The sequence below is a fragment of the Osmerus eperlanus genome, chromosome 5 (genome assembly GCF_963692335.1).
Source record: "Osmerus eperlanus chromosome 5, fOsmEpe2.1, whole genome shotgun sequence".
Lineage (NCBI taxonomy): Eukaryota > Metazoa > Chordata > Actinopteri > Osmeriformes > Osmeridae > Osmerus > Osmerus eperlanus.
In genome coordinates, this window is record NC_085022.1 from 7,967,095 (window position 1) to 7,990,081 (window position 22,987).

Consider the following 22,987-nt stretch of genomic DNA (forward strand, 5'->3'; position numbering starts at 1 on the left):
TTTTTCACTCTCCCCCTCCACCCAGCTCTCTTTACACACACACACACACACCACCTACACCTCTAGCCTATTAGAGGGGTGATAAAGGTAGATCAATACCCCCCCCCACAGCAGCAGGTTCTACTTCCTGCCTCTAGCACAACAGAGGATGTACAAGCACAACAGAGGATGTACTTCCTACGGCAGCTGAAGAAATTCAACCTGCCAAAGACAATGATGGTGCACTTCTACACAGCCATCATTGAGTCCATCCTCACCTCTTCCATCACCATCTGGTACGCTGCTGCCACTGCCAAGGACAAGAGCAGACTGCAGCGTATCATCCACACTGCTGAGAAGGTGATCGGCTGCAATCTGCCTACCCTCGACCTGCACACCTCGAGGACCCTGAGGCGTGCGAGGAAGATCGTGGCCGACCCCTCCCACCCTGGTCACTCCCTGTTCCAGCTACTCCCCTCTGGCAGAAGGCTGCGGTCCATCAGGACCAAAACCTCACGCCATAAGAACAGTTTCTTTCCATCTGCTACTGGCCTCTTCAACAAGGCCAAGGACTCCCATTGACATTCATTCACTTATTTAACTATTATAAGTCCATCTAATGGCAATTCAGTATGCATAAGCCACTTTATCTCAGTATCCGATTGCATTATGTTGACCATTCACGCTGCTCATTCTATTCTTATTTTTATATATATTTTATTTTATATTTAAATTGTTGTATTCTTAGATTGTTTAGTTCTTAGAAATAGTTAAACTTTTGTACTTTTACTTAATTTAAGATCTGTATATGTTTAGTGTTTTGCACCTCCCTGCCACAGTAAATTCCGTGTTTGTATAACATACATGGTGAATAAACCTGATTCTGATTCTGATAGGGAAGAGTAATGGAGCTGACTAAAATCAGGAAATGGTCAATCCTTGGTCAGAAACGTGTCCAATCACACTGTCATGAAGGCAGGTTAGGGTGCCATTGACATTGGGGTGGGTGGTGTTTTGGGGTGGTGGTATGAGCATGTGAGCTGTGAAGGGCTTGTGAGACAGAGGAGCAACCAGTTGTATATACAGTACTATACAGTAGTATTGGATGTCTGGGTACCTATGCTGTAGCTAGCAGCATACTCTACTGTAGGCCATACTGCTCTGGGTTGTAATTACTCTAAACCTGACCTTCCTCTCCTCCTCCTCACTTCCCAGGTCAACCAGGACAACGTGGTAAAGGTTGGCCACAAGCAGGTGGTCAATATGATCAGACATGGGGGAAACCACCTGATCATCAAAGTGGTGACGGTCAGCAGGAATCTGGACCCAGACGACACGGCCAGGAAGAAAGGTAAGCCTCTCTTTAATCCATCTCACTCTGCTTTCATCACTCTCTTTTACTCCTCTCTCATCTCTCTTTTTCACCCCTTTCTCACCCCTATTCCTCTACTCTCTCTCGTCCCTCTCTCACTCCTCTCTTCTCATTCTCTCACTCCTCTCTAATCTCTCTGTCACTCCTCTTTCTACTCTCTTATCCTTCACTCTCTCTTATCTAATCCCCTTCTCACCTCTCTCTTATGGTCCTGTATCTTATGTCACCAGTGGCGGCTGCTAGTCCTTCAAAGAGGGGAAGCTAATTTTCGGCCTACATCATAAACATTTTGCATTTATTTGGCTAGTTCACTGGCTACCCCTACGACACTAGCCTAGCCTACTGTATGAATTAATGAATTAATGAATGAACGAACGATCTAACAAAATGATATTAAACTCGAAGGAGGAAATGTGGGAATGAAGTTAAACTGAAACAAGGAATGTGGTGTATAATTGTATTCAGAATCAGAATCAGAATTGGTGTTTATTCGCCATGAAAGTTTGCACAGTCAAGGAATTTACTTTGGCAGGAGAGCCTCCCTAGGCAGCCATTTTCGGCGCCAACTAGAAAGTTACAGCATAACATGAGGAGAGAGGAGGAGAGAAAAAGGCAACCCCCAGACAATGCTCCTGGAGGAGTACAGTGTGGGAACAGGCAAAAACCTCAGCACATAAGCCCAACAACATTTACAAAAACACGTGACTTGCAACGGGGAGTGGGGGGGGGGGGGGTAGACAAGCAGCATCTGGACCTGCAGCCATGATAGGCGCTGGACACAGACCCGCCAGCCACCCTGGGGAAACAAGCAGGCGAAGGCGTTGGATGGGGGTGGGGGGGTGGTGATATCTGTAGTAGGTGAAAGTTAATGTGTGAGTAGGTCTGGGTTGGTGCCCTCGACCTAGGCCATAATCAGTCCGATTCTCCCTATGCAGATTGTGTTGGCAAGGAGACATACTTGGTCATGACCCGGGAAGAGACCAAACCACAGATGTCAGTGGGGGGGGGGGAGGGAAGAGCAAGATAGTCTTGCTTCAGCGCTCTCCAGGGGAGTTGTCTTCCAGCAACGGCCTTGGCCAAGGCTTGTGCTGGTTATTAAATGTATGATGAAAATTGGCTAGCAATTTTGCCAAGCAAATTCCAAGGAATAGGTTGCAGCAGTTTGTCTTTCGTCAGCAACTTTTTATAGTACAAAATCGCTGTCAATCAAAAGGAGATGCAGTGTTTCGACAGACCCTCCTATCATCACGCAGAAGCCCGGAGTCCAGGCCAGCCCACTCCTCCATTCACCCCCAGAGACGCCGAGCATCCGTGGACGGGACATAATCGCAGCATTTATCCAATCACCGTATAGGGAAATGCACAATGACGCTACGGGAATGTATGAGAAGGAAATCCGTCAGTCGACCTGCTAAATGTAGCTGATTCTGAACAAACTTGTCTTCGAGATGGACGTGTTGTAACGCATTTAAAATGTTAACACAATAGTAAATATTTGACCATTTATTTTTTGACATTTTAGGGGAAGTCGAGCCTCCCTTGCAGTTTTAAAGAAATCGCCACTGTATGTCACCCCTTTCATCTTACATATCTCTCTCTCATACCTGTCTGCCTGAAGAGGTCTGCTTGATCAGTATCTGATAGATGAGGATGACCTCTAATCTCTGACTTTATCAGTAGCCAGTGGCGGCTGATGAAAATGATTCTAGGTGGGGCTGTGAAATATTCAGTCAATTCAGTAACCATCCTAATACAATTGAACACAAACTGCAGGATACAAGTGCTGTGTGAAATAGTAATTATTCAGTCCCCCCAGGATTTCGCGGGCCTTTTTTGTGATAGTTGTGGGCTAAAATTCCTGATTTCGCGGGAGCTTTTCAAAAAAGTTGCAATGAAAGTTGCAGTGTTTTTTAGGTGTTTGTTGCGATGAAATTGCGGGAGCAAGTAAAAGTTGCGATAAAAAGTTGCGAATTTCCCTCTTTGTTATTTTAATTGAGTTACTGGTTGAAAATTAAGTATTTAACAAACATTCATCAAAGAATAAAACCATTGAGAAATGGTCCCCTAAATAACCTTACCAACATGCCAATTTTCATCATATCCCATTTTTAATCGTTATCCAACCAGGACGCAGGATTCGCATGCATTGAAGGGTGGAATCTCCTTTTTTTTACAAAAAAGATTGAAATCTCTATCTGTCTGCAATACCGCTCTCGGCCTCTACGCAACTCGGCGCTCTCACGCTTGCCAGGCATAGACAGTAGAAGAAAGCACACGCAGCAATTGACTGGTTGGGCAACCCTGGATACAGGACTGTTAACGGTGTGTTTTGCGCCTGGAAGTCTCTAGAAATCTGGCACCTTATTGAACGAAAGTAAAAAGAGTGAAAGAGTTCACAGACACCAGAATGAATGCGTTCACAGTATCGTTCATCAGGCAGTAATACAATACGTTCAGTTCACGTTCACCCAAATTATCAACGAGTTCATGAACTTTCGTTCAATGAACACGTTCAGGCGCAACACTGGATTTAACCCCTACTGGAGAGAGTTGTGGGAGACGACGACGATTGGTCAAAGTTGCGGGAAAATTGCGGTGATTGGTTAAAATTGCAACGTTGCGCTGAATTCGTGGGGAATCGTTGAATTCGCGTGAATTGGTGCGATCGCAACATCGCGAATTCCTGGAGGGTCTGATTATTTAATGAATGCACACAGCTATAGGCAAATGTCCACATTTGTGGACAATGAATATTATCATTACACATACAACTTCTTCTCCAGGGCGTGTATCGACCCCCCCAACCCGTTGTTTTTTTTAGCTCTTTTGGGGGGGGGGGGGGGGGTCCAAGTCTTAATTAGGGGGGTCAGACCCCCCCAACCCCCCCCCCCCCGTAATTTGCACCCTGATTACACTCAGTTCAGAATTATTGAAAACCACAGACATCTGGGCACTTGAGCCACTTTCCCTGGTAATATTAGGAAACACAACTATTACTGTAAGACTAAATATTAAGGATTTATAGATATATTGCTAGATGACACACACGCGCATGTGTGTGTTTATGTGTGTTATTATTTGTACATGCATTTTGCCCTTCTGTCCTTCTGAGTGACAAACTTTTCAATGTGCCTGTTCTTACCCACTTCTTCGTTGTGTTTCCTCACCCCAATCCGGTGACCTTCGTCCAGTTGCGTAGCGATATTGACTCTGCCTAGCATGGCTAGCTTGATTGTATTCTCCATGTGTGCCTTTGTACACTCGTGTTTTTTTATTTTCTCAGATAAATGTTTCATGTCCTTAACTCCTGGCTGTAACAGTCCATGCTGTATCTGTTCCGAATGTTTTAAAAAGCAAGCACGGGAAGCAAAATAAGGCATTGATAGGGGTGCGTATTGATAAGATTTTAATGATTCCGACTCCTTATCAATTCCTGCTTATCGATTCGATTCCTTATCGATTCTCTTATCGATGTTCCCCTCTACAGCCATATGTCTGTGCGTCCTGCACCCCCCCACACACACACTCGTTCTAAACAAATTTCTCAAACTGGCTTTGACTGGCTCTGAAATGAGCTAATACCTACCACCTCAATGCCTCTTCAGGCCTCTGTTCACTGACCGTGCAGATAATTTTATGCTCAACACTTGAACGGGGGTTTATTACTTGAAAGAGGCATGGCTTATACACGATGCGGCTTATTTACCGTAAAGTGCGGTATATCTTGTCAGGAACGTTCAGCAATTCACCTATCACTAGCAGGTTGGTTCGCGCTCGATGGGCGATTTTTCTAGCGCCCAAGATGTTGAGCATGAAGCAAATGTATCCCAAAACAGAATTTGTGTGTATATATATACACAACATGCTTAAAATGAGTAGTTATTGTTTAGAAAAATATATTACATGAAAACCTAAAATCTTTTCACCAGGGAGCTAGACTACACTGTGATTCTCACCTGAGCTCCCCCTGCCCAGTACTCTGATTGGTTAAGGATAAGTGGCAGCAAAAGTGTACTAACCACAGCTAACAGAATGGGTACCTGTGTGTGTGTCTTCTCAGCCCCCCCTCCTCCAAGAAGAGCCCCCTCCACAGCCCTGTCCATGCGCTCCAAATCGATGACTTCAGAGCTGGAGGAACTAGGTAAGGCAAGCCACAGTGACCACACTGAACAATCTCAGTCTGTGTATTAGAACCAATGTATATGCGTGAATTAGAACAAAAAAATAAAGAATAATTAAAGTAACTTCTATGTCGTTCTCTTCTATGTGTTTTTTCAACACCTCACACCTAAGTGGATAAAGGTATGCATGGAGTTCAGCTTGTTCCCTGTCAAACGCCCCACCATCCCACAATAGCTTTCCTCACCCTTATTGAGTGTTAATTAATTAATTTAATCAGATGGCTATATTTACTCTGCTTCTGTGTCTTTCAAAAAAGACAGCAGAGGTAAGTCTGGCAGTGTTTGATCAGGGAGGACAGCAATACATAATCAACCATTTTTATAAACAGAACCTGGAACTCAATCAAACCTGGATTGCAGCATACAGTACAGACCTTAAGGGAAAAAAACAGATATTAGTTCTGGGGGTAACAGCAGCCATACACCCTTCCAAGCACTGCTTGTGATTCTTACAGATAAGAGAAACAAGTATATCTCGGTTCGTTTGGGTTCCAGTCTAATGTACTATATCACACTACTGCATGTTGTCATATGCCTTGCATACATTGCCTGACATAACAAAAACATTGACTACATTGGATTAGCGCTTCTATTCACTTCTATTCATTTCAGTTTATTGATTACAGTTATCTATGAATAAACTGGCTTTGTACCGTCAAGTGGCACTATTGAGTAGCAGCTTTGATGTATTGTAGGTTGACTAAGGTTTAGCCTCTAGATACTCAACTGTAAAACATTTTTTGTTGTTGCTCCATGTTCAAGTGATAAACGCTACAATATTGTGTCTGCTTTGGATAATTGCTGGTGTTGAAAGGTCATGTTTTCAGATCATCACATGTTTTATAAGTGTGTATATTCTCTTATTTTAAGCCACCTTGAGGAAAAAAAAAGGTGAGTATGATGTGAATGTTTTAGATGTTAGTGTATATGAGCTACCTGGTAGGTAATGCTACACGAGGGTTGTGTCACACTCATAATGCCATGATATTGCCCATGGACATTTTCTATACCATATTGTGTGTTATGGACTAATGACTCATGAGAAGAACCCTTCATGGGATTTTTAAATGGGGGGTTTCAGAGCATGTTATAATAACCTTGAGAATGACCCAGCGAAGCTAGCTGCTTTTAAAAAATTGTTAGCACAGCAGAACACTCCTCGGAACGTCCCGGATTCTTCGCAGGCCCGTGCTGTGTGAAAGGGCAATGCTATTTCCATGCATTATTCAACCTCCTGTCCCTCTTTGTAGAGTTATGCAAGATCAGGAAGGAGAGAGGAGGCTCAAACACAACAGATATTTCTGGTTTTACTGCAGGATTTTTGTATCCTCCTCAAACCATCTCTAATCCTCTCTTAGCCAAACGTCTTAATATCCCAATTATTTTTACTAAGTACTGAATAATGGTAGGTGTGCTCTAGTCAGTTGTTCTTGGGTGTTCTATGTGTATGCAGAGTGAACTTGGTTATACAATGGTCCTCTACACTAAGGCTTTGACTCATACCCAAACAAGGTGTTGCCATGGTGATTATGCTGCATACAGTTACAGTGAGCTACTAATATAGCAGCAGGTCTACCTGGTTGACTGAGGCTGTGCCTCTCTGAGCAGCTGTACCGCTACAGCTCCGCTCACTCGCCTCCTCTCATGCCCTATAGTCCAGGGTCTCCCGGTCTCTGGTCCAGTGAGGGAGAGTTATCTCACGTCTCTGGTCCAGTGAGGGAGAGTTATGCAGTACTCATGAATGATGTGTGTGGTGCCACATTGCTCTCAAGCAATAGGAGGTAAGCAAGAGATTAGGATTTAAATCATTGCTGTGTAGCAACTTGAACCATAGAGTGGTTGTTCACAATGACAGTGTATGTGGATCTGATCCTGCTTCTCTCCTATCATCCTTCCTTCATTCTTTCCTTCCTTCTTACCTACCTTCCTTTCTTATTTTTTATTTATTCATTACCTTCCTTCCTTCCTTCCTTTAGATGATCTGTCCTCTGATAATGACGGTCTAAGGAAGAGGATTGTTTTTCAAGTCACTCTAAGTAACCGCCCCATGCATGGGAGCTTCACAAACAACCAAATAACCAGTCAAACAAACAGACAAATAAACCGCTAGCATGTTGTGCAGTGGCCGCTGCAATTACCAATAGAAATCCAGAAGAAGTGGTATGGCGTCCTTAGGGAGTGGCTTGCACGGCTTTGACTTGGACCAATGGCAGTGTCTGATACATTCTGTTCTCCCTTTCCTTTCTGCTCGGTTTGATTTCCTTATGCGAGGCCTCCTGACATTGGCTGATTGGTTCTTCTCTGATTGGTTGAGTAAAGTGTGTGGAGTAAGAATTTCAGATATTTGGAACATACTTGAGGTGCACTTGATTTATGTGCTGTGCATGCACGTTTGGGGTTCGTCCATGAGCTCTATTGTGCAATAACAAGCTTTATTCTAGTCCTGCTGTGTCTGATGAGATAAATCAAATGTACCTACAGTATTTTATATATCAGAAACATTTTCCACCCTGGCCTGTTAGTATGTAGAAGACAATCCAGTCTGCTGACAGTAGTCTGTGTGTGCGTGTGTGTGCGCGCATGTGTGTATTTCCAGATAAAGTGGATGAGAACATGCCCCCTCATAAGCCAGTGTGGGACAACTCTAACATGGACATGAGGGTGGCAGCCGTTAAGCCCCGCCCCTCCAGCAGGTGCTTTGCCATGAGCCCAGAGTTAAATGTAAGTACCACCAGTCTGTATTCAAACTGTTCAAGTTAAACAGTGTCCATATAGGATCTGTCAGGTAATTTGAATATTAAAGGACAGACATGGTTTCAGATTAGCTGCCTCGGTCCGATTTGTAGGTAACTCTTTCTGAAGAGTCAGGTGGCTGAGCAGTTAGAGAATCGGGATAGTAGTCTGAAGGTTGCCAGTTCGATTCCCGGCCGTGCCGAAGGACGTTGTGTCCTTGGGCAAGGCACTTCACCCTACTTGCCTCGGGGGAATGTCCCTGTACTTACTGTAAGTCGCTCTGGATAAGAGTGTCTGGTAAATGACTAAATGTAAATGTAAGTCGCTCTGGATAAGAGTGTCCACTAAATGACAAGAAAGAAAAAGAAAAAGAGCCTGACAGGTTTCAACACTGTAAAATGGGAGCTGAGGTTTTTGTAAAATAATAGATTTTTTTTATCATTGAAGTCGTCTCAATTTGCGTATATAATCTGAGTACTGTAGCTAACTTCACATACTCCATCTCGCATGTGTCTGTGCGCCATAGTCAATGTGTGAAAGCCAGGAAGTGTGCATGCAGGCATCTCCTGTACCAGGAAGTCCACGAGCAGGCTACCTGGGGGTTCCCAAGGGCACCATGAGGAGACAGAAGTCCATAGGTGAGAACACAGCAACAAACATACACAGAACATAGCAACATACATTCAGAATGTGGCAACATACACTATATGGACAATATACTGTATGTGGACACTGCTTGGGACACCTGCTTATTGAACCTACTTTAGACACCTGCTTATTGAACCTACTTTTTTTTGGAATGTTACTACAACTGCCTTTGCTTATCTGCTTTGCTTTCGAATAGATGTTGGAACACTGATGCAGTATTTGCTTCCAATTAGCCACAAGAGCATATGGAAGGTGACAGGATAGCTGTATAGTTAGTTCTATGGTAGTCAATTTAACCGTAATGTAAAATGTTGCCCAATGTACTTCTTTATAGCTATTGATATTCTTGTCTCTCTCTCTCTCTTCCTCTGACCCCTCCCTCTCTTCCTCTCTCTCTTCCTTTACTTTTCAGGGATAACAGAAGAGGAGAAACAGTTCCTAACTCCTCCTATGCTGAAGTTCACCAGGAGCCTCTCCATGCCCGACACTTCCGAGGACATCCCCCCTCCCCCTGCCATCTCCCCTCCATCACCCCCCTACAACAACACCCCCGCCCCTAAGGGCCGAGGCTACATGCGCCCCGGGTTCACCCAGAACTCCACACCCAAGGGACCAAGCCCAGAGCAAGGAGACCCCCAGTGGAGGGGGGGCGACGAGGGGACATACTACCGAGAGCCTCCTGAGGAGTACCAGTCGGAGAACTACAACAACCACTCTATGACCGCCCAGCAGAGCTTCCTCAACCGGCGGGCCCAGATCCCAGAGAACCCCTACTCAGACCTGGGCAAGCTGGGCAACATGGGCCTGTTCGTGCCCAACAAGCCTGCCAGGAGGAAGGGCATGCTGGTGAAGCAGTCCAAGATCGAGGACAGCCCTGAGAAGAGCTGCTCGTCCATCCCCATCCCCACCATCATCATCAAGGAGCCATCCACCAGCAGCAGTGGGAAGAGCAGCCAGGGCAGCAGTATGGAGATTGAGACCGGCAGCCTCCACCCGGACCACCCGGGCCAGCTCCGCCCCGACGACGGGAACAACCCCAGCAGCCCCTTTGCCACAGCCATGGCGGGCGCAGTCCGTGAGCGCGAGCGGCGTCTGGAGACCCACCGGAACTCTGTGTCGTTCCGGTCCACGGACGAGGATGCCCCCCCTTCCCCCGCCCCGCGTCTCCGCCACTCCAAGTCCATCGACGAGGGCATGTTCAGCAGCGATGAACGTCTGCGGAGACTCATGGCCCCGCCCTTCTCGCTGCTCAGCATCCCCAGAGGAGGAGGGAGCGGGGGAGGAGGAGGAGGAGGGAACGTGACAGACTTCAACACCCCTGAACCCACCATGGTCAGAGAGGTTCTGAACACGCGCACGGGCCATCACAGCCCCCTCAGCCTGCCTGCCAAGACCTACAGCTCCTCCCCCTCTGCCTCCCCGTCTGCCTCACCCTCCTCCTCGGGAAACTACGTCCACCCAGTCACAGGCAAGCCTCTGGACCCCAACTCCCCCCTGGCGCTTGCCCTGGCAGCCCGAGACCGGGCCATGAGGGAGCAGTCCCAGCCCCTCCCTCTGAAGAGCGAGCCCCCCAAACCAGACCTGAACAAGCCGCTCTTCATCGACACCAAGCTCCGAGCCAACATGGACGTCGGCTTCTCCAGCGTCACAGCGACCGTAGGCCGGGCGGGGCAGAGGGGAGGGCTGCGGCGGCAGATGACGGAGGCCAAGTATGAGACGGACTCCAAGTACGAGCACCCCCTGGGGAAGGAGGAGAAAAAGAGGGCAGAGGAAAAGAAGAAAATGCTGATTGACATTGTGGACACGTCGCAGCAGAAATCCGCCGGACTGCTTATGGTCCACACCACGGATGGAGCACGCTCTGAGGACAACAGCCTGTCAGAGGGGGAGAGGGACGGGGCGGCAAGCCCTGACAGCACGCCCAGCGAGCTACGGGACCCCAACCAGCCTGTCCACCCGAAACCGCCGGCTCCAAACCCCCACAGGCCCCTAGGGCCCCCAGGGCTCCGCGGAAAAACCATCATCACCATCAGCTCGGTGGACGAGCCAGTCAAACTTCCATTTGGCATCCCCCCTCCCCCCCTGGCATCCGTAGACATCGAGGAGGAGTTTTTTGGGGACCCCCTCCCTCCACCCCTGGAGTTTGCCAACAGCTTTGACATCCCCGAGGAGCAGGCTGGTGCCATTGCTGAGCTTCTCAAACAGCAGCAGAACAAGAATGCCTCCAGAGCCACCTCCCTCGGCCCCTTCTACCCCCACCCCGCCATGGGCAACACCGACATCAAGCGCCCTGCCGTGCTCACCAACTGTATGCCTCCCAGCTTCCCCCCTGCCCCCCTGGAAAGCTACGAACCAATCAGCGACTCTGGGATTGAGGAAGTGGACAGCCGTAGCAGTGGAGACCCTCAGCTGGAGACGACCAGCACTGTCTCCACCGTGTCCAGCATCTCCACTCTCTCCTCGGAGGGCGGCGAGGGCCTGGACACTTGCACGGTCTACGCAGACGGTCAGGCCTTCCTAGTGGACCGTGCCTCCAAGCCAAAGGTCAAGCCCAGCCACGCCACCCCCTTCCACCTGGCCAACAAGAGCAACGCACTTTACAACAAGGAAGCCTTGATGGAGGACAACCTAAGAACTTTCGGGGCGCCCCCCTCTGTCCCCCCTCCTCCCCCCCCTCCCCCGGGAGAGCCCCCTAAAACGCCCACCCAGAGGACGTCCAAGCTGTGGGGTGAGCCCCAGATGGGCGAGCAGAAGGCCGCCCTGGGGGACCATGGCAACAAGGAGCGAACATTGAAGTCAGGGGAGGGCGTAGACTCAGGGACACGGACAGTGTTTGGATCCAGGTACTGTTCTTCTCTTCTTCACTCACCACTCAGGGATTTAGGCATTGAAAAATGTTGGTATATATCTGTGTATGTATGAGTGTTTTTTGTGTTTGTGCTTGTTTGTGGTTGCATGTGTGTCCGTATGCATGTGTGTGTGTGATTCCTTGTGTGTTTGTGGATATGAGCATGTGTTTCTGTGCATGTTTGTGTGCGTGCGCATGTTTATAAGGGCATATGCACATGTATGATTGCGTGTGTGTGTTTGCGTATATGTGTTTGTGTCTGTATGTGCGCGCATGTGTATGTACACACGCATTTCTCTGTGTGTTCTGACCGAGAAGGAAAGTGTTGCCTAGCAACCGGATAATGAGAGCAGGCTGGATGACGTCAGTCTGATTATCAGAGTGGGAGACATGGTATTCCTGAACGGGGTTAGTTGTGTGTGTCACCATAGTCCTGTGTGTGTGTGCGTGCGTAGGTATGCATGTTTCTGTGTAATTGGGGCGTTGTATGTACTGTGTGTGTGCTATTGTGTCTGTGTGTAAGAGTGTGTACTGTGTGTGTCTGTGTGTGACATGTCTCCGTCATCTGTCCTGTGAAAACCATATAGGTTAGCTCTACAGGTTAGCTCTCCTGTTCGTCCTGTCAATCCATTGTGTCAGTCTCTGCTGCGTGTAGAGGAGATGGAGAGATGAAGAGAGTTCAGATAGATTTACAGTGTGTTGCTAAGTTGATTGTTTGTGCCTGTGTGTGTGTGTGTGTCAAGTACCTGAACCAGATCAGAATTTCCAGATCTGATGCAGCATTTCTCTCACACACTTCCTCTCCCACCATCACCCCCCTCTTCCTCCCCACCATCACCCCCCTCCTCCTCCTCCTCCTGCCCCACCATCACCAGCCTTCTTCCCCACCATCACCCCCCTCCTCCTCCCCCACTGGCTCCCTCATTCATTATGGAAAGCTGTGGTCTGCCACGCTTACCCATAACCAGGCTCTCTCAGCTGGTCAGTCTGTAGTAGCACGGAGGAGAGGGGTCATCCGTCTGTATGTTAGCTGAAGTAGATCAGGTCAACCTGAGTAGACTCAGTCAACACATGAGAAATCACATTCACTTCACAGAGATTGTGCTGGTTTTTTATCTCTCTGGATAGATGTTCCACTTTTCCTGCTGCAAACTCCATCCATCCCACATTCTCTCTCTCTCTGTCACTCTCTTGTTCCCTCTCCAACACACACACACTCATACACAGACACACAGGTACAGGTATCTGCAGTGTTTGCACAAGTCAGTGTAGTTGAGGGCCGAGGGAGAGTCTGCCTGCTCCAGCAGGCCTGTCATGTGAACTCTCCTTTCCTAACTTCTCCCCTGTCTTCTCCTCTACTTTCTTCTCCTCTCTTGTCCTCTCTTCTCTTTTATGTACTCTCTTTTCCTTTCACTGGAGATCACACATCAAAGCACAATGCAGCATCCATCTTTTCGTGCTGGACAGAGCGAGGGAGGGAGGGAGACTTGGATGGAATTAGAAGCTGTTTACTGCGTAGTTAAAAAATTCACTGGCCTAGATGAGGAATATCTTTGATGCTTGTCACACTGGGTCATTTATACTGTTATGGTTTGCTCTGTCTTCAGCCCTGTTACATCACCTGACATTTTCTGACCAATATATTCTCTCCATTCTTCTCTATCCACCGTTCTGTCTTTCTCTACCTTTCTCATCCCACATCTACCTTTTTCTTCCTCTTTCTCTTCTTTGCCTGCCTCCTCTCATTTCTCTCTTCACCTCACTTTCTCCCTCTCTTTCTCACTCCCCGTCTCTCTCCCCATCTCTCTCTGCAGGGGTCCTGAGTGTGTGTCCCTGTCCTCAGGAACACAGCGTAACACCACCGTCACCTTCTCCCAGCTGAGTCAAAACACGCCTGCCCCCTCCAGCCTCCCACCATGCCCCTCGCACCATCATGCCCCTAGCCCCATCCTCTCTCCCCCGGACTCAGGCCTGGGCTGTGCCTCCTCCTCCCTCCCTGTCTCCTCTGCCACCTCCCCCACCCTAACAGACGTGTTCGGCCTGCCCACGCCCCCCCTCAGCCTGGGTATGGGACGCAGCCGCTCCCCCTCGCCGCTCACTCTCATACAGGCTCCCTCCAATAAGCCCTTTGCCACCAAGCCCGTGCTGATGTGGAGCAAGCACGATGTGGCGGACTGGCTGGAGAGCCTGAACCTGGCAGAACACAAGGACGCCTTCATGGATAACGACATTGAGGGAAGTCACCTGCCCAGCCTGCAGAAGGACGACCTCATCGACCTGGGCGTGACGCGCGTGGGCCATCGTATGAACATTGAGAGAGCTCTGAAGCTGCTACTGGACAGATGAGACCTACAGGATGAGGAGGAGAGAATAGGAGAATGAGAGCTGCTACTGGACAGATGAGACACACAGGAAGAGAAGGAGGAGGAGGAGAGAAGGATGGTGGAATGAGGATGAAGGGGATGGGGGTCTACTCGTCCAGCACCACACCACTGCTTCACCACTAGCTTCTCTACTTTTGATCCGTCCGTCATCACCCTTTCTTTTGACTGACCTGAAAATATCCAGTTTGAACTGTATAATTATTCTAATGCTTAAGAGTTCATATACACGTACAGTACAGGAGGCAGTGTGACATCAGGCTACCCTGCAGTTCCTGGATAAGCACAACATTCCTCATCTGGAGGGGGAGGGTCCCAGGTGACAGGAACAGGAACAGGAAGGCTACAACAGGAGAAGAAACCCTTATGTTGTGGAATATACAGTCAAAATCAAAAGAAGAAGCTCGTCGCTATGGGAGTTTTGAAAGAAAAACTAAACTTTTGATAATCCACCTTGTTTGGATGCAAAAACAAATCTAAAAAAGGATTGCTGAAGATTTGTAAGATTTCTACTCTATCTTTGCTAGAAAGCTGGTGGAATAGCTTATCAGGAATAACAAGGGGTTTACACTGGGGCTCCAGGGGACCCAACTAGGGATCTGTGTGGTATGGCCCTCTGTCCTACACATTCCTGAGGTAGCAGGCTATACTGGAGAATCCTGCATTTAAGACCTTGCCCATTTCTTCTAGCTATGTAGGACACACCAGGTTCATCACTGAACTGGTATAGAGATGAGAAGTTCACATTAGTTATATATCACCATCACAATTTTTCTGTATATTTTAATTGTAAAAAATCGGTTGTGTTCAGTTGAGGTTTGACATATGAATCATTGCGTCTTCCGCAGGAAGCTAAAACGTGTGCCAACTGCTCCCCCTGTTGTTCAAAACATGCATGGCAGAGAACCAGGCCGGCAATCCATCAGAATTGTAACCATCATCCTTCTACACCCTCACTGCCTCCTGCTGTATGTCCTCTGAGAGGAATGGGTCAAGCATAAACAAAATGGTTGGCCACTCATAAAGAAGGCAAAGTGAAGCAGATGTTATATAACTGATATACCCTTCCTGTTTTGTTAGAGATAGAGGAGAGTTGTGAAGGAAGTGAGGAGTGAGTTTTAGAATACATCATATCATTAGGTCCCTAAGCTTGCTGCAGAGTACGGTGGATGTAAACCTGAACAACCAAGGAGCAATCAAGTAATGGACTACTTTAATACTAAGACTAAAGTGTATGCACTGTTTCTGACAACACATAAGAAAGGTTTGAGAACGAAGATACAACAGTAGGTCAACTGGCTCGACTTTTCTGCTCCTGTGTTTTGTGTATGATACTATTGAAATCCTTATTTAATGATGGTGTTTGGTTGTGTTTGATAATAATGAAGACAAATAGGCTAGTGGTCAAGAAGACGTCCAATCTAGAGAGAACTTCTTGTGTTAGAGATGAGGTATTTATATTGCAGTGACACTCTGATACACACTGACAGGTCTGCATCGAGTGCTCTGTTTGTGGACTTCACTAGTAGTCCTACTGGTGTCTAACTTATAGTAAGTTTTATAAACCTGTAGTTTCTCACTTTAAAAGAAAGTATATATATATATATATATATATATATATATACTATCGTGTTTGTTTTCCCACTATCTTGCGGAGAGGCAGAGGATCTACAGCCCTACACATAGGTCCAAACACATCTGGATCTCCATGGATGGATTAAGGAGCAGATCTGGATCAATTACAAAGATCCATTACATGAAAGTGATTTCCGTGTGTTTTATTGTCTCAAAAATGGCGCTAACAGGACTGATCAAATGGTTCCATTGCAGTAGGTAACACAATCAAACATACTCAAGTGTTTGACCATATCTTAATGTAGTAAATGCTCCAGATCTGAAAGTAGAACTTGATATTTCCCATCGAGTTCTCTCCAGCGTACAGTACAGAACTCATCACACCTCCTTAATGTATGAAAAACCTCTCAAAGACGTCAGGAGAATCCACGCTATAATTAAAACATTTGTTGAATATTCATTTCAGAGCACAGTACACATTAGATTAGTCTTGTTGTAGAGGTGGATGTGAGCGTGTCAGTGTAGGATGGGAGGGGTGGGGGTCTTACTGGGAGGGGAGGGATGTTACTGTGATGTGGACCAACTGAGTAACGACATTAACGACTCTATTGGAAATAGGTAGAATATACAGAGTTAGTGTTTATTACCAGGTTCATCAGTATTCACCGTCGAGGGCACGTTTGGAAAAAGATCTTATGTTAAGAATCACGGGCACAGTATATTTTGATGATGTAGAGATATTTATTGAAAGGGTATATTATTATGTGTGCTATCATACTTAGAGAGGGCATTCAGAGAGAGACAGAAAGATACGGTTAAGAAGCAATATAATATATTAATTCTGTCTCAAGTTGTTTTTAGTTTTCTTATCCACGTAAATGATGTAACAGGATATAATTCTCTCTATTTTTGAAATTTATATAAATGACTTAATCCATATTCCTTAGAGCATATTTGAAACTTTTAGCAACCGATAGTCACATGTATTTATTACTAAGCCTCTGTGATTTAATGCTGGTTTAAATTAATATTGCATAGTTTGTGCATCATGTGTGTAAAAAAGAAGAGATTCTCAGGCTGTAAATTTATACACTATCTGCTTAGAAACTTTACACTATTCTGACCAAGAGGAATCTAACAAGCCACAGGGTGTGACTGTTGATGTGGTACACAGGATGACCTGCAGGGGGTGCTGTGTTTGTAATGTGATGCTGTCTGGTCCCACAGTGCATCGGAACATCCAGGAGGCTCAAACCTGGCCCCTAACCCGGTCAAGAAACAACCCCTGGTTCTCATCCAACAGAGTTGGGGGGAAGGTGGTGGGGTTACATCCGGAGGCTGGCTGAGAGAACCATCTAAGACTGCCCCAGGGATGGGGAGTTTGGGGTCGAAGGGGCAGGTGGAGTGATCTCTGTCTCTGTATTTAATAAGATAGCTACTGGGGTGGGGTCAGCGCTGGGTGATTGTGTCTGGGATCCAGGTCTTAAGATTGCTGAGTACTTGAACCAGCATCCCTGGCCATGTCAGGTTGTGTGGAACGGTCAAAGGTCACAGCATGGGCGATAACACCCTCGGTACCCGTCTGAAACTGACACCGAGCTCATCGTTATCAGTGTCACTGTGTCCCCGGCTGGTCCCAGGTCAGCTGGGAGGGGCCATAGCAGGAACACAGTGGGTAGGTGAGCGGGCGGAAACAGGCTTGAGATGAGGTTTCTGTAAACATGCAGGTTGACAGCGACTCCAGGCATGGTGCCCGCTCCTGTTTAAGTCTCCATAGTAACAGACTGTCAACCTATTTTTTGTTAACTTACTTTCATGCTCTATCTATGTTGCTGTAATTTAGTGCTACAGATCATTTTACTTTTAAGAGCAGATTATTGAGATCAAAGGAATATAAGTATTTGTGACTGCACTTTGCCCTCTAGGTCAACAATGCTCTTGTATGGAAACCAAAATGTAATGGAGGAAATAAATATCATATTGCACAATATTTCCTGATTGGTTGTGCCTTCTGTGTATATGGTCATGTGAATATGCATAGCTACACTTTTAAAATGTGAATCCCATGAAGGAATACTTCCCTCTAGTGTCAGTTTATGATATATAAAGCTATGGCTCTGATTCCATCTAAGAAATTCTATATTAGGGTAAGTATTATATTAAGTATTATCTCTGAGTAGGAATCTCGATTTAAACCCCTATCCCCACCTACCCCCTCCCAAGCGTATACACATCTCCACCCTCACCTTGTAATTCTCGGCTCTACTAATCCTAGTTCAGTACTCTCACTATGGCTGCTATTGTGAAACAAATGTATTCATCTCGGGGTCGTTCTACAAAAACGTGCCATTTCCCATAATTATTGTTTGATTTTTAAAGTACAGTTTATAAAGTTTTTAAGCCTGTATTTGCATAATGTACATCCTTACCTCTCAGAAAAATGTGTGGTGCCATCTTAGGCAATTTTTATTTTTATTCTTTTCACATATAATCAACATGCATGTGTGTGTTTCGTCAACCGTTGTTACTGACACATCAATCACATCCATATTTAGAACAAATCTAATATACTATGAAAGATAAATTCCCCCTTGTTATACTAAGTGTGTTTGTAACGTGAACATATTGAGGAATTAACTTTTTTTTCATGGATGATGTTTATTTACAATTGACACTGTTCCAGCACTTTCTGTTTTAAGAAAATGTTGTGGAAACAGGACATTAATATCCTAATATTTTTGGAGTGGTTTACTGGTCTCTTACGTAACAAATAAAGTAAGTTTCTTTGACAATTGTCTTTACAGTTTATAAATTATATTAGAATAATATACAAGTAACATGGCTGACACCTCAGTAACAGGGTTGACAACAGTTACCGTATTAGTTATACTGCTTGTTTAAGTTACAATTATGAGTGTAATGGAGTTAAAATGGGATATTCATAAACCTTTAATTCAACATGATGAATCAGAATATTTTGGAAAAAGATTTGAGAGGTTTTAGCCAAGAAGATGATGAAACATCATCTGATGATACTGCGGATGTAAATGTAAACAAATAGATTTTTTCAAAACATGAAAGTGTATGGAAATGACATCGCAATCAAATAATATGTTGAACATGTTTGGCCTTAACAAAATTTACAAAAGCCTAATATTGCATCTGCTGTGCCATTCCTGTCTGTCTACCCAACAAGTTTTGACCAGATGTCTTTTTGTATTTCTACGTGCCGTGCTGTCACTCTAACAAGAGCTGGAATCAATCTTAATATATCATCGAACATATACCAAATGCTGTCCTCGCGGCTGGCCAGAAATATCTATTTTGGCCAACACGGTGCATGCACTTCACTTGGGCATATCCTCCATCTTTCGCCACAATGATTCCTGGGCCCGGTTTGTCAAAAGGTTCAATCCGGATAAAATTGATCCGGATTTAGTAATCCTTTTTTTTGCGATCCGTGATCACGTAATCCATCTTACTTTTGAGCAAGTTTTTCAAAGCAACATCGGATTGGATCAATCTGATCCGGATAAGAACTTTTCAGGATCACCAAATATGGATAACCAGTGCTCAAACAAGATAGGAAATCACAATGTAGAACTATAGATATGTAAAGAGCAACAAGTAGAATAGCTAGTGTGGGGTCAATATAAGTTTATTTTTATTTGAAATGAAAACACACACATTTAAAAAAAAACTAAAAACAAGAAAAAACCCACCCCATCCTCTTCCAGCAGTCCGCTCATCTGAGACCTACAACACAAACACTGTACATTGAGGATATTTATAACAAGTTTCAAATATAGATGTATTGAATTAAAAAAAAGACTTAATGTCAAATACTCCACAATAATTTCAGACTTCCTCATCTGATGTGGAGAGACCAGCTTGTCTGAGCGTAGCCTTTAGGAGGCGGATCTCAAGTCTGGCCTTGGTTTGCTGCAGTTTGGTCAGAGTCAGTTGTTCCTCTGCCAGACAAAGCTGTGCTTCTGCCCTTTCAGTCTCTTTTTGCAGAAGTGCCTTGTAATCATCATCTTTGTTTGATGAAGGGCGCTTCAAGCCTTTCCTCTGAGATCCTGTGGCAACTACCACTGGCTCAACCAATGAAGATCCAGCTTCTTCCTCAGGAACAGAGCTGAGATCCAATATAAATACGCTCTCTGGATCAGCCTCAGGAGGAACTGGCAGATTCTCCTCCTCCTCAATCCAAGGCTCGCCATCCCCCACAACACCTTGAATACCATGGAGAGCTTGCGACTTCTCACCTCCAATGATGTTGAGGACCACATCTGTGTAATCTCCCCTCTTAAATGGCTTGTTGCCTGTTTGTGGGTTTTTGGCTTCAGCATGGTCCTTTGTTGCCCTGGCCTTAAGATTCTTCCACCGCAATTTGATTTGGTCTGTGGTCCTCCTCTGGCCAGACCCTATGGCATTCACATTTTCTGTGATTAAAATCCAAACATCATTTTTCTTTTTGTTGGTATCCTTAGCAGAATTAAAACTTCCCACTATTGTTCCATAATGGCGGTTTCGCTTTGGGAAGGCTGATATAGAGTACCTTGTGAACCTTCTCAGGCCAAAACTTCAACACAGAACCCAAAGGAGTCACGGTCTGTCTGTGGAAGACCAGATCCTCATTGCTCTCCGATTTTATGCATGTGGGACTTTCTATCAAGTTGTTGGTGACTATATGGGAGTGGTGAAATCAGCTGTGTGTGATGTGGTGAGAGATGTGTCAATCGCACTGGCCAGCCTGATCAATGAATTTGTTTCTTTTCCAAAGGACAACCAGATTGCCCAGGCCAAGCGCAGTTTTTTTCTTTTGGGGAATATGCCCAATACTATTGGAGCAATCGACTGCACACGTGCATATACAAGCACCTCATGAGAATGAATGGGAGTTTATAAACAGAAAGGGGAGGCACAGCATCAATGTCCAACTTGTGTGTGATGCTGACCTCATCATCACCAACTGCGTTGTCAAGTGGCCTGGGTCTGTCCATGATGCACGCATCCTGAGGGAGAGCGCTCTATATAGAGACCTCCAAACCAACCGACCGGATGGCATAATATTAGGAGACAGTGCCTACCCACTCCTACCATGGCTGATGACTCCTTTTCTAACAGCAAATACACCGGCGCAGGCACGCTTCAACACTGCTCATTGCAGAGCAAGATGTGCAATTGAGCGTTTAAATGGAGTTCTTAAGAGGCGCTTTGCATGCCTTAACTACCTGAGAGCGGAACCACAGAAAGCATGCAACATAACCCTTGCCTGTATTGTCCTGCACAACATCGCTACTAAGCGCAATGTCCCTCTCTATGCTGACAATGATGCACCTGAGCCCCTTGGAGACCCTAACCAACCTCCTGCATTCTGCCAGAACGAGCAAACAGGACGTGCAACAAAGGACGCAATAGTTAGACACTATTTCTGATTTGGATTTGTTTTGGATTTTTTAAATCAGTGATTGCCATTCTTTGCATTTATTTGGTTATTCTGTAATCATTGCATGCATCACTAATAAATATTCTAAAAACAAAAATATTTTCGATTTTGATGAATATATATATCAATTAGTGACAGAATAAAATGTATTGTTTTTGGTCAATTTTGACAGCTGTTTGGGGGATTATTTTATGAGGCCAAACAGGCCTATACTGAAAGGCTGAATACGTTAAAGCCTACCTAATCACTGTAGCCTGACGGATGTACAAATAAAATTAAAACCTTATGAATAAATAGGATATCTTGTCAGATACTGCATGATCCAAATATAGTATTATTTGATAAATTTTTTAAGTTTTCATTACATTTTGGGCATGAAATCCACGCTGAATCCACCCTTCTGATGGGATCAGTTTAATCCAGATTTTTTGGATCAAAGTGATCCAAATCCTACAAAAAAGTTCTGAAAAACCCAAACTAAAGGTTTGATCCGGATCAAAACCAAGATTGGATTATGTGATCTAATCCGATTATGTAATCCGTTTTTTCTTTTGAAAAACCCATTTTCAAGATTTGATCCAATCCGTTATCCAAAATCCTAGTGGATTACTTTTGAAAAACCGGGCCCTGGGTATAGCTCCTTGTCATATTGGAGGACACACCATTCTCAAATAATCCCCTCATTATTCCAATTGATCTCCTGTGATCCTGGAAGTTCTTCTGTCAGGTGCTCCTCTGACTGGGTTGGTTGAGCCCTGACTGGGATGTTTGAGGTTGCTTGAGGTTCCTCAACCTGGATCATTTGAGGGGTGAGTGCTGAAACATGTGCAGAACAAGTTTTTAAATGTGGCACAGACAGCTGACGTCCCTAGAGATCAGGTGGCCTTTTCTGTTTCTGACCCCCTGGTGTATTCGCATTGTCCCTGGGACCGATGGGATGTTTGCTGGCATGTTATGGTATGCATCCACAATGTTCTCGATTTCCACATAAAAGCGCTTCACTGTGGTGCCAGTTGTCAGTAGCGCTCGGTAGAGTGTGGTGGCATTAGGGATATCGCACCCTTGACTCACAAGCTCATTTTCCAGTTCTCTGGAAAATGAGAACTGCTGCTTGATGTTGAACACAGGCTTCTTGAAATTATGGAGTAGACATTGAAATGCTCAATGAGCTCCTCTAAAGACCTTTCAATTCGTTTTTTTGTTGTGACTGTATAATACAGACTCATTTTCTTGTGGTATGGCCTTCTCTTTCTCCTCAATTACCCACCGTGTATGTAACAGGCATTGTGGCATCATGAACAGTAGGCAGTGGAAAGCTTTTCAGTTTGCATGTGGGACACTCCATACATGCACTTCTTATTGTTGGTGCTGACCTCCTCTGTTAACCTCTCAAGGTTTGAGTTGGGAAGCAAACGTAATTTTAAGGTTTTAATGGATTTTGGTTTTAATGGATTTTGCACATGCATGTATCTCTGTCCTATATGGTTGGATGTATGTCCCAGAATGGACGAAGTCTGCAGAAGAGACTAGACCTTTTTTGGAACATAAACAATAACAGATCAGTTTAGAACGTAAGGCCCTGAACTACCTCCAGTAGGGGCTAAATCCCTCAGAGAGTCAAGGACATCCATATGGATGTCGTCGCTAGGGGGAGTCTTCGCATGGACGGCGACGGACATACGGACGGCGACGGACATACGGACGGCGATGGACGGCAATGATGTTCAGAGTGCCGTCCCTGATTAGCATGGACAGACAGCGATGACAGATGTTGAGAGGGCCGTCCCTGATTAGCATGGACGTCGGTCGCTAGGGGGA

At 45.5% G+C, this 22,987-nt stretch overlaps 1 protein-coding gene across 1 annotated transcript in view; it reads left to right on the top strand.

Annotated features, from left to right (window-relative positions):
* Window positions 1-17,707, top strand: part of shank2b (SH3 and multiple ankyrin repeat domains 2b) — a 201,011-nt gene extending 183,304 nt beyond the window's left edge. The window contains exons 16-21 of the mRNA XM_062461519.1: window positions 1,195-1,330; window positions 5,412-5,492; window positions 8,129-8,253; window positions 8,792-8,903; window positions 9,326-11,756; window positions 13,576-17,707. Coding sequence (XP_062317503.1) covers window positions 1,195-1,330; window positions 5,412-5,492; window positions 8,129-8,253; window positions 8,792-8,903; window positions 9,326-11,756; window positions 13,576-14,107 — 3,417 coding nt within the window. The 3' untranslated portion in view covers window positions 14,108-17,707. The remainder of the gene's footprint in view (window positions 1-1,194; window positions 1,331-5,411; window positions 5,493-8,128; window positions 8,254-8,791; window positions 8,904-9,325; window positions 11,757-13,575) is intronic.
* Window positions 17,708-22,987: the final 5,280 nt, after the last annotated feature.